Below are 12894 nucleotides of genomic sequence, written 5' to 3'. Positions count from 1 at the left end.
GGGGCCTCCAAGAGTGGTAGTAACTGTGTGTCCACTAAAAAATACTACAGAAATACAAAAAAAATACTACACGATAACTACAAAACCAAATATCAAATATGGCGCTTGAAAACAGGGACCTCATATATTTATTATTCTTTTATTCTGAAAATAAAAAAAATGTATTACTACAAAAATACTACTACAGTAATACTTTACAGAATCATTTACTCCAAAAATACTACGAAAAGACAACTACAGTATCATTACAAAAATACTAAAGAAATATGACAAAACTACTACTATGGAAATACTACAAAAATTCTACAAACACACTACATGAATATTGCTTTGGAAATACATCAATTGTACTTATAATGAAACACTAAAAAATTATGAATTAATAATACTATAATATAAAAACTACTAGAGAAATATTACTACAATAATACTGCAAGAGGTTTTACATCGATTACACCTATAGCGATACTACAAAAGTTCTCCAATGGAAATATCACGAAAATACTACAGAAATACTACAAAAATACAACATATTACCACAAACATGATAATACTACAAAATACAACAAAAAAAATCTACAGAAATACTTCAAAATACTATAATCATAAAACTACTGTAATAATACAAAATACTACAAAAATACTACGGATATACAATAAAATATCTAATTTTGAAATACAACAAAAGTACTATGGAAATACTAAAAAAATACTCCCATGGAAATACTACATAAACATGACTCCAGAAATACGACAAAAATAGTACAAAAATAAAACTACAATAACATAACAAACATCTACAAAAATACTACAAAAATACTGCTTTTGAAATACATCGATTATACTTCTACTGAAATACTGTACAAAAAATACCAATACATAATACTATAATATAATAAACTACGAGACAAATATTACTGCAAAAATACTACTACAAGAGGTTTACAACAGTAATACCGCAAATTAAACCTATCGCGATACCCCGAAAATTCTCCTATGACAATATCACATAAATACTACAAAATAAAACTACAGTAGCACTGTACTACAAAAATACTACAGAAATACTACAGATATATAACAAACTTTCTTATGTGGACCGACTTTAAAATAAAAACAGAGAAGGTACAAAAATACTAAGAAAAATAATACTACAGAAATACTTCAAAAATACTATAATCATAAAACTACTGTAATAATAATACAAAATACTACAAAAATACTCCAGATATACAACAAAATATCTACTTTTGAAATTCAACGAAAAGTACTACAAAAATACTAAAAAAATACTCCTCTGGAAATACTACATAAAAATGACTTCAGATACACTCAAAAAATAGTACAAATATAAAACAACAATAACACAACAAAAATCTACAAAAATACTACTAAAATACTGCTTTGGAAATACATCAATTATACTTCTACTGAAATGCTAAAAAATACGACTACATAAAACCATAATATAAAAACTACAGGGGAAATAGTACTACAAAAATACTATTACAAGAGATTTACAATAGAAATACTGCAAATTACCGCTTATAGAGATACTCCAAAAATTTCACAAAAATACTACAAAAAATAACTACAGCAATACTGTACTACAAAAATACTACAAAAATACTACAGATATATAACAAAATTTCTTATATGGACATACTATGAAATACAACAGATATAGTACAACAAAATCTATAAAAATAATACTACAGTTATACTACAAAAATATTGTTATCATAAAACTACTGTATCAATACAATAAATACTATGGAAATACTAAAGATATTCAACAAAAATGTACTTTTGAAATACAACAAAAGCACTGATGAAATACAAAAAAAATACTACTATGTAAGTACTACATAAAATACTGTACAATAAAATGACAGTGATTTTCCATTCTCGAACAAAGAGGGCGATATTGAATTCTCACTGACTACAGTCGACACGTTTATTTCCAACGAAGAAGATAAAACCGGAAGTTGATTTCCTATCCCTGCAACACGGGCTAAGCTATCATCGCAAACAACTAAAGGTGAGGTGTTAATAACTTCATGTGTGTATTTTGGAGTTTATTCATATATTTTCATGTAACGGAATGTGAATGTAAGAGTTAAATGATGGCGAATAATTCAAAATGATTGTTATTACGTTAAAACATGCCATTGGTCTCAAAGTAGCATAACGACAAGTATAAAAGTGCAATGGTGTCATAAAAGCTGCCTATACACAAAGCCAAATTCCTGGCTTTCGAAAGACTATTTACAAACGTTATTTTTTTGTTTCTACAATTGGGCAATTGTTCTTAAATGATTGCACTACTCAGGGGTGTCAAAACCATTTCATCTCAGGGGCCACATGGCTAAACAAACAAAAAAAATCCGATATTAACATGCACTGAGCACTGTTATGATTTAGAGGGGTAAGACGATAATAATTCATTATTGATGCTTTTCCCTTCAATATTTATTGCCCTACTGAGACTTAATATCTAGTAGTATTGAATCCGCATTTGAATCTAAACAAAGCAAGCGTTGTTTCATTTCTAATCAAGTATATCTTACTCAGGGGAGTACATGCAAACTGGAATGTCACAGAATGGCTAACAAAATACAGAACATAGGATGGTGTAGATTCCTTGTGCTGGCACATACTTAAGAGTGTTGTATTGCATACCTGTCAAGCTCCAGGGCTCAATGCCCTTACAAAATGTTGTATTTTCCTTCACAAAATACAAAATAATCTTCTTATCTGTTTATTTATGTAGTTTAACATGTTGTATTAAAGTATCTATCTATTGTCCATGTGTTTCGTTATATCATATCTCAGCTCATCTCATCAGCTGCACCGGTTATACTCAGTAGGGTCGCGGGGGTGATGGAGCCCATCCCAGCAATCATCGGGCAGTGGGCAGGGGACATATATAATGTTAATTAACATTTTGTTGTGAGATACTAAGTTGCTCGACATGAATGAGGTTTATTATAAAAAAAAGTTCAAAAATGAAGTCGCTTGGACGTTCACTGTAGAAGGAAAAAATACATGCAAATATCGTTAAGTAGAATAATACATTTTCTTATTCAAATTATGAATTCATTTTCTGCATTAAATTATTGTTGGTAATATACAGATTAAAGGGATAACTACAAACCTGTCTTTTTTTCATTTTCTCCTTTCATTCTTCCTTTTTTTCCCCTAACTTCTTTATACAACAATAATGATTCGTAATATAATACATCAAAGCAAGTGAGCCGTTTGGGAGCAGGCTCTCTTTAATGAGTTGAGCTGAAAAAGCCGGTTCTCTAAAAAGAGACGGTCTTTCTTTCACTACATCAAACTGCTCGCTTCATTTGCAACGAGAAAAAAACGATACGGAGATAGAGGCTACCGTGGCGAACTCATTTGACACGATTGATTTGCCGTTTCGTCATAGTCAGTGTATACCGGATGGTACCGATATTTTGACAAATTTTCGTTTTCCTGTACGGATTTTCTTGTACGTCGTACACGTCTTTAAATTCGTAATAAACGTACTTTGTACAGCAAAAATGTACAGGTTGACAGGTATGGTAGTGGTGGTTACTGGTGGAATGGTGGAAGGCTAAATTGTAGTGTGGACGCATCGTCAGTAGTTCCTTGGTGGGCAGCACACTTCTCATGGGACTATGAATGGCTGGGACGTCATTTTCCCTGAGTCAAGCCAAAGCTGACCACATACCTCCTGACCTGTTTCTTGAGGGCCCAACAAAGGTCTCTCCTCTTAATGAACAGCCACTGGCTGCTTTTTCCCGCTGCCTCTGATGCCGCTTTATGGCTTTACGCAGGCTATGGCCCCGGATTCCCAGGTCGACCAATATCTTGGTGGTAGATCTTGCGACGAGGCCTCTGCAGCCCACCACCACTGGGCGGATCTCAATGTTCCAGGCTCGTTGTTTTGCTTCATCTGCTAGCTCGGCCTATCATAGGCGTTTTCGCTCGAAAGCTTCATCTACTGGGTCCTCCCAAGGTACTGAGAGCTCGATGATGAATGGCTTTTTCAGTGAAGGCCATCACAGCACCAAGTCCAGTCTCAGGGTGGTTATGGCAATCGTTAGAGGAAACCTACCTAAACACGAAGTGCAAATTACGAGTTAAGTACCTAAATCTTAAAAAAAAAACAATTTGCTGCTTTTTATTTTCTATTAAAATGCTTTTCTGAATTTTGCTGTTAGATTTCCCGTCTTATCATGGCCATATACATAAACTATATAGAGTTGAAGCAGGTTCAAATTTTTTAATGTTCTTTTTAAGCCCAGGTAGTAACCTTTAGTTTCTAATAACTGGTGATAAAAAGCGTAGTTGGTAACAAGTCTATCTATCTACCTTGGTCATATCCCTCAAGAGGGGTGACCGACAGCAAGAGAAACACATACAATAAACACAAATAAAAAAGGGAAAAAATAGCAAAAAACACACAAACATTTTTGGACTTAGCCAACCCAAACACCCTAACAAGTTATGCACCTCGGCACCTAAGTTGGTCATGCTTTCGTCCTCCAGATGATGTCACTCGGGTCAGGGTGACACAACACACTCTTCTGTTCAACAGCAGGGCACGACAGCTTTCACTGGTTTACCCCTGCCGCATCAAACAGGTGCCCTGCCCATCCCTTAGAACGCGTCCAAACATCCCACTATCCTTTTACAACACTTCTCCACTCATTCTTAACAAGTACAAGTAACAAGTACTTCGGTTAAAAGAATTGTCCACGCCCTCACGTTCCAGTTAGTGCGATTGTATTGCCTTAAACACCGTTCAGTGATTGCTATGTAAAACGATGGGATTTTCTTACTGACTACTGCATTTTTTGCACTACTGCATATTGCACTAATCAGACCCCAAAACTGTATGGAACATCCTACATGCCCACATTTCTTGTGTAAATTATAACCTTTATCTTCTTGGTTCCTTTATATTGTGTAAATTATAACCTTATCTTCTTTGTTCTTTTATCCTCACTGTTCAGTGTGAACCTAGAGTGCCACGTCCAATTTCGTTGTCACAATATGTTCAACCCATTTTGTATCTATGACAATAAAGGTGTATTCTATTCTATTATGTGATAGCTGTTTACAACCCGCACAGACTTAAGTCACTGTCCGAAGTGAATTCGCCTCAATTCAAATGTCTACTTTACCCTGATTTGCTCAGCCGATATTTTTTTTTCATGGTGAGGTCCACACAGCAATTTCAACATTAAATGGACAAATGTATAACTGCAGGTCATTTCAGACTATTTTTTTTTTCTTGCAATGCTCTCGGCTTGTCTCGTAGGCCGGATTACATCCATTGGTGGGCCTGATCTGGCACACGGGCCATATTTTTGACTCAGTGTCTCTAATGTTTAGTCAAGTGTTGTGTTGACATGCAGAAAAATGGACGTGCCTGAAGAATCTTCCCAGAAGCGTGGGAGCAAAACACTGTTGGTCCGCCATTTACCAGCAGAGCTGAGCGAAGATGAGAAGCAGGATCTGCTCAAGTACTTTGGAGCCCAGTCCGTCAGAGTTCTGTCAAATTATGGACGTATGGTGAGTTGAATGTAAAGCTCACTTCTAAGTTATCAAAAGAGCTGCAAGGTTATTGGTCAATTCTGAGCTGATTTTTCTTCCCATAGAAACACACGGCATTTGCAACTTTTTGCAGTGAAAAAGCTGCAGAAAAGGTAAACTTGGCTGGATATATCGACACCTTCTCATCCTGGTGGCCTGCCAGGCTGATAAAGCCCTGTAGGAAACCTTGATATACAGTGATATGAAAAAGTATTTCCCCCGTTCTGGATTTCTGTATTTATTTGCATATTTATCACTCACAAAGGTTTCAGATCATCACACCAATTTTGATATCACACCGAGACAACCCAAGGAAGTACCAAATGCAGTTTTCAAATGTGGATTTGTGTTGATAATATGTGTATTATTGGACAATTCATCACATCCACTACACAGCATCATCTCCAAACGGGAGAGCAGCTTCAGCGACAGACTTCTGTCACAGTCTTGTTCCACGGACAAACTGAGGAGATAATTTCTTCCTCATGCATGAGGCTCTTTAACTCCAACCGGGGGAGTAAAAGCCCACATTAAACCCAACCCCCTACATTTGCATTTTACCCTATTTTAATTACAGGGTGTATTTACTGTAGCACTATTTAAATACTCTATATCAACACGTTATACTGGGTATTTCTGTATTCTATTTCTGTTATTTTATTATTTTATTTTTCAACACGGATACTGCTGGAAGTGTGAATTTCCCTTCGGGGATGAATAAAATATCTATCCATCAATTATCTATCATCCATCTATCATCGATTTATCATCTATCTATCATCTATATCTCTCTCTATCTAGATCTCTATCAATCTATATCTATCTATCTCTATCTCTCTTCCTCTATATATATCTTATTTGCCCTCATGTAGGTTTTAGATGAGGGGATTGTGTCACAATAGGCTGTAATAATAGTTTGAAATAGTCTTTGATCTGTGCAGCCCTTTGAGACTCTTTGTGATTAAGGGCTATACAAATAAACATGACATCTATATATCAGTCTCCACCTGAACGTGCTTCCCTAAAAAAGTTAAAACAGCGTTTGTACAGGTGCTTGAAATCCTTTAAAATGCTTGTATTTTGTATGTTGCTCTTTAACGGTTTAGAAAGTGCTTGAGTTTTGGGTGAAGTTCTTGTAAATGCTTGAAATTGTTGCAACTTTTTTCTGCAGTTTGACTTAATGGACCACGCGTTAAATGAAGATAAGTCTGCTTAAAAATGCCGCTTATAAGCCTGCTCGAGAATTTAATTTTAAGCAGTAGGCGTTTTTAAAGGGTAGCAGCAGTAGTCTATCGCTTATAGTGTTAATAATGGCAGGTATGCATCATTAGTGTCTGTGAGATCAATAATAATAATAACAATTAATCAATAATTATTATTTGTAACAGTATAATACTGTAATGCATTTCTTCTTTTAATTGTACTGGAGAAATTTGAAAATTGTTTTTGAAAGTCCTTAAAATCTGTGATCTGTGCAGGACTTTGAGATTCCTTGTGATTAAGGGCGTCACAAATAAACATGACTTGACTTAACTACGCTTTTTACGCTATCTCTTAATCACATTAACACTTTTCTACCCTAGGAGTGATTTTTTTTGAAATCTCATTATTATCAGCAGCTTGATTCACACTCAGGCATTACCGTAGCTGCCTCTGTTTACAGAATGCTGTGTATGGACTCTGGACCCGCCCAGTTGCCTATCCAATCACAAGGCGCGGGATTTGTAGCGTGGGAGGAAAGGAGAGGAGGATTAGTGGCAAGGGAGAGAAAGGCTCTGCTGCATCTGAGCCTAAATTATCGCCCCGTCAAATAAACATGCCAATACCGATATCCGTCAAATTTCCAAATATGCATGTTTTAAAGCAGAATGCTGTCCCCAAAGTTGTTTACCTTACAGATATAACATTGTGTTTGATGATTTGAAAACTTAGTGAGTGATAAATATGTAAAAAATGCAGAATTCAGAAAGGGGACGAATACTTTGTCACTGCACTGTTTATACTACTAATTTTATCAATGCATTAATTGGATTGTGATAAAATCTAGCATCGTGATTGTTTTTCTCAAAAAAAAAATCTTGATGATCTGCCCATCTCTCCCACACCCTTCTTTACACATTAATATTACATTTTGTCATGGCACCCACTCAATTCTTCAAAATCTTTTAAGGCTCTTACCCGCCTCCATCAGCTAGAGATTCTCAATCGAAAACTTATCGTGGAATTTGCAAAAGGCCAAGATAACATCACAGTATTAAAGGATCCACCTGTGTCAAATAGGTAGGTGACAGCATGAATTATTCACAAAATAATCATTGCTCTCAAATATAGTTATTTATAGAAATGTTTTTGTTCAATTTGAGAGTTGAACCATTCATTTCTATTTTCTTCAGCAGTAATCGTGGCAAGGCTGCACAGAACAAAGAAGCAAAGCAGCCTAACGCTGGTCTCATAGAAACGGGCATTGCTCCAGGTCTTGGGTGAGTGTTGAAATACAGTCTGTATGTAAGTACATTGTACATATTTTAACTAGCCGTATATTTTAATCCTTTTTAATGCATCGTGAAATTACTAACCTTGGTGTAAGATTACGCTAATTGTTTGAAGTGAGACACAATGAGCTCAGGAGGTAGAGCGCTCGTCTTGGGATCAAGGGATCCCAGTTCGAATCCCGGCTCGTCCGTGTTACATGTCGAAGTGTCCTTGGGTAATACACTGAACCCCTAATACCCCAAATAAGCAGGTTATCGCCTTACATGGGTGCAAGGCCGCTATTGGGAAATGTGGAGCACATTGTAAAGCGCTTTGGGAAGTCATTGACATGAAAAGCGCTATATAAATGCAGATCATTTCATTTCACAAAGGGTGTAGTAATAGTACACCTTAAGTATTGTAAAATATAGGTATTTGCTATACTAAATTTTCAGACTGACGTAGGTAAAATGTTAGACTCTTATGTCATCACCAATACCGAGCACTAGTATTTCTGTTAAATAAATACAACCCCAAAATAAATGGCATTTAGAAACATACTATTATCTAATATTCCTTAAAACAGTCACAGTATTAAGTGTTCATTTTACCTCTGAAAAATGATGGGTCCCGGGAACTCGCATGCTCGAAAATCTATGGGTCCCAACAGAGATCTATGGCTCCCCAAAATTTTGTGTGCTCCATGCCCTTACAAACTGTCGTATTTTCCCTTACAAAATACAAAAAAATCTTTTTTTTCAAACATGTTTATTTATGTAGTTTAACATATTATATTGTACATGTGTTTCCTTATATCATATATATTGTTAATGAACATTTTGCTGTGAGACACTGAGTTGCTCGACATGAATGAGGTTTATTATAAAAAAAGTTCAAAAATGAAGTAGCTTGGACTTTCACTGTAGAAGGAAAAAATACATGCAAATATAATTAAGTAGAAGTTTCTTATTCAAATGATTAATTCATTTTCTGCATTAAATTATTGTTGGTAATATACTGATTAAAAGGGATCACCACAAACCTGTCTTTTTTCATTTTCTCCTTTTATACTTCCTTTTTTTCTTAACTTCTTTATACAACATAATCATTCGTAATATAATGCATCAAAGCAAGTGAGCCGTTTGAGAGCCGGCTCTCTTTAATGAGTTGAGCTGAAAAAGCCTGTTCTCTAAAAAGAAACGGACTTTCACTTCACAACTCGAACTGGAGATCGGCGTGCAGACGAAAACTCGAACCGCGAGACCAAAACAACAATGGCGGATCTGCCTGACGAAAAGTTTGGAGTGCGGTAAATCTTTGTTAAAAAATGATAATGACAATTTCGTGTCAAAAAGGTTGCGTCCCGGGGACGCACGTTGATTTGACACGATGCGTCCCCAGCAAAAATAATGCGTCTAGGACGCAGGGACGCGGGCAAACGAGAACACTGATTATCTAATATTCCTTAAAACATTCACAGTATTTATTGAAATGCACATCTATCCCTCTACCTTTAGAATACAACAAAACATGTAAACTTGGTTGCCTTATGTTTCATATTACAGCCACAATATAGTACTTAAAAGAGTTGTTTTGTGTTACTGTGGCTGTTCTGTAGTTTCCATTTTTCATGTCTATCACTTGCAAATAAATGATTGCCTCCTGGGACATGCGTACAATGAGACATATTGTAGTATATTAGATGTCGACCGATTATTGGGTGGGACGATTATTGGCATCAATTTTTGGGAATTTGACGCATATCGGTTTCTGTATATCATTAAGCCGATCATTAAACGCAACAGCCGAGGCGAAGTTTTATCTTCTTCTCCTGCCTTCTGTCACAGAAGCGACCTACCCCGGCCTTCTGATTGGATAAGCAAACGGGGGCGGAGCCACTGAAGCAGGAAGCCCTATATGCACTGTGCGTGGTTACAGACTCCAGACTGGAGCGAGAGTTAGGGTTCTTGCTAATATTTTTCATTTTCGCGAATATTTTTCACATTTACTGTCGATTTTTCTCTACACCCTTTTTTTGTGGCTACCCTCGACTGAAATGTCAAGGACATGTCGTAAACCAGCGACCACACACGGAAGCAGATAAAACCGGTGTCTCACTGAATGCCAACTCGGATTTTCCCATGCTTCTCAGCGCTGCTCTTCTGATAAAACGAGTGTCGCGATTGTTTATAAAAAATATTGATAGTGTTCGTTGTCAATTCAATGAATTCATTAGGACATATTCCTGCAAACGTCACCAACACTGTAGGCAACCTATTTAGGACCATGTCGAGTTGTACACGAGTGCTGGTCTGAAGAGGGATGGGCACCATCGGGCTGAACTTGCCTAAGACACACCACATGTAATTTTGCCCCTACGACCCTAGTAGTTAAGGAATCCAACCAGCCATAGTAGCAGTATTGTGAAGCATGCTTATTGTACATTGTTCTTCACTGATAGCTGCAACCAGAGAGCCATTGTGAATGAGGCCTTGGTTTTATTGGATTTACCCATGTAAACAACTGTTTGAATTTAATTAAATAATCTGCAAAGTAAGACACACTTCAAATATATTGTGTTGTGTGGCTATGGGAGACTATAGATGAATACCACCCTTAGTCATGTTAATTGTGTTGAAATTCTATTTTATCTACTGGAAAAGGTTTCAGGGTTCTATTAAAGTTTTATTTTAATTTATAACAGAAATGTTAAGCTTTTACAGCTAATTATATTTTCCTCCTCTTAATACTTATAATCGGGATCGGTCCTGAAAAATCGGTCATTCCTTATAATGTATTATTATAATAACATTTGTTGTGTTAATTCTAATCTGATTAGGAATCTTGCCTTATATCCTAGTTATGGCCAAACACAATGACATTATTGTCCTATTTAATTGAGATACCAATGATCACCTGACTGACATGAAGATTCTATTACCTCATGTGCGGTCGCTTCTCTAGGTTTCTTCATTTTCCTCATGTTGAGGTTTTTGAGTTTTTCCTTGTCCTCATGTAGGCTTTAGATCAGGGGATGGTGTCAAAATAGTCTGTGGTTTGCAATAGTCTATGGTCTGTGCAGCCCTTTGATTCTCTTTGTGATTAAGGGCTACACAAATAAACATGACTTGACTATTAGTGTGAAAATATATTAGTGATTTCTTATTATAAAATGACATTTTGTGTGTCTACCTCTTTGTCCTTTACAGGTTGAAATACCGCGCGAACCCCACTTTGAAGTATTTGTACCCACCCCCTTCCAATAGCGTCCTGACAAATATAACACACACTCTGTTGTGTGTGCCAAAGTTTTACGTCCAAGTGAGTAAACCTGTTTAATTTCCATTTCCATTTATATAATTGCTGTGCAGAAGCAGATTGTTTTCTTCTCTATATATTTTGCACGGCGTTTGAATTGAAAGCTTATACATGGTAAATCAAAAGAGAAAGACACATCTGTATGTTTAGCCTTGGGAGACAAGCTATTATGAAATTGAAAAATTGAGCTCTTTGAACTGCATCCATTTCCCTTTAAAGATCATCCAGAAAACATTTACCTTTTTAAATTCCAATTCGTGCCTGTTAATAATAAACCCTAAGTGGGAAGCGTGAGTTATGGATTTAACATTTCCCGAGGAGCAGATGTGCCTCGATTTTGTACTCTGCGGTTCGCAGATTTGGATGCTTGGTGGCGCTCTTGTGTAGAAGCAGAATGCAGCGGCATCGTCCACCCCCCCAGCCTCTCTCTCCTCACCTCTCTCACATTTCTCACCTCAATCTCTCCTTGATCCGTGCATTTCCAATGGAAATCTCAAAAGCCGTGCAATCTAGTTTTTTTTAGTGCTGTTTGTTTTTGTAATTGCAAATTTTGAATGAAGCAAAGACTACAACTCTTTATTGTGATGTTTTCATCCTCAATATTGCAGGTTTTGCATCTAATGAACAAGATGAATCTGCCGTGTCCGTTTGGTCCGGTCACTCCAAGACCCCCTGTGGTGAGTTTGTTCCGTCAGGCCTTATTTATTTCTCTTTAAACGAGTACATGTGTTTAACATGAGACAGTGTAAGGCAGGTAAGTGTGAGATTTAGTGATTAAGTCAAGTCAAGTCAAGTCATTTTTATTTGTATAGCCCTTAATCACAATAAGTCTCTAAGGGCTTCACAGATTAGTACACTATGTTACACAGACTATTTTTCAGCCGACAAGAAGAGTAGGTTATTATTCATATGCAATGGAGTAGAAGTGAGTTTTAAGTTTAGATTTAAACATTTCCACTGAAATCGGTGTTATGTGATTAAAAATGTATCTTGCAGTTTGGGTGCCTACCTTGTGCCCCACCCATCCCTTTGCCACCCCCGTTGCCCCCTGATTACCCGCCAATACCAGCAGAGGCAATGGAGATTTCATCGGAAGAAGAATCAGAATATGAAAGCGGAGATGAAGACAAAGAAAGGTGAATTCTTACATTTGAGACCGGTTGATTGATAGGACAGTATTCAATGTGTAAACTACATTTTTGCCAGTGTCTGAAATACCATCTTTTACGTCGGGCGTACAACTTTTCAAAACTTCTCCGCCCGAGTGGCTGACAACTTTCTCAAGAAAAAAAAAAGTTTTTTTTTTTTTTTTTTTTTTTTTAAATCAAACGTTTGCTTTATTATGATTTCGAAATATTCGTTCGGTTTGGAAATTTTGGAATTTCGGTTCGTTTGGCAATTTGCATGCTCGGCAGCTGATCAGAAGACTGCTTCGAATAACTTTGTGCTTCCGGACTGTTAGGTTAACCCCAACACTTATAATAAAACCTGCACTCAAAGAAGACACAG

At 36.5% G+C, this 12894-nt stretch overlaps 1 protein-coding gene across 7 annotated transcripts in view; it reads left to right on the top strand.

Annotated features, from left to right (window-relative positions):
- Window positions 1-1936: 1936 nt before the first annotated feature.
- Window positions 1937-12894, top strand: part of rnpc3 (RNA-binding region (RNP1, RRM) containing 3) — a 30201-nt gene continuing 19243 nt past the window's right edge. For 4 of the 7 annotated variants that reach the window (XM_088322586.1, XM_088322583.1, XM_088322582.1 and 1 more), the window contains exons 1-9: window positions 1950-2041; window positions 3831-4012; window positions 5418-5574; window positions 5661-5708; window positions 7766-7875; window positions 7989-8075; window positions 11277-11388; window positions 11994-12062; window positions 12382-12521. In XM_088322586.1, coding sequence (XP_088178712.1) covers window positions 5422-5574; window positions 5661-5708; window positions 7766-7875; window positions 7989-8075; window positions 11277-11388; window positions 11994-12062; window positions 12382-12521 — 719 coding nt within the window. In that variant the 5' untranslated portion in view covers window positions 1950-2041; window positions 3831-4012; window positions 5418-5421. Of the gene's footprint in view, window positions 2042-3830; window positions 4013-5394; window positions 5575-5660; window positions 5709-7765; window positions 7876-7988; window positions 8076-11276; window positions 11389-11993; window positions 12063-12381; window positions 12522-12894 lie in introns of all 7 variants that reach the window. The other 3 variants (XM_088322588.1, XM_088322585.1, XM_088322587.1) reach the window with 3 other exon arrangements.

Source organism: Urocampus carinirostris, chromosome 18, assembly GCF_059441175.1.
Source record: "Urocampus carinirostris isolate Australia breed hairy pipefish chromosome 18, RoL_Ucar_1.0, whole genome shotgun sequence".
Taxonomy (NCBI): Eukaryota; Metazoa; Chordata; class Actinopteri; order Syngnathiformes; family Syngnathidae; genus Urocampus; species Urocampus carinirostris.
The sequence above is the reverse complement of the archived record's forward strand: the minus strand, read 5'-3'. Positions and strand labels throughout refer to the sequence as shown.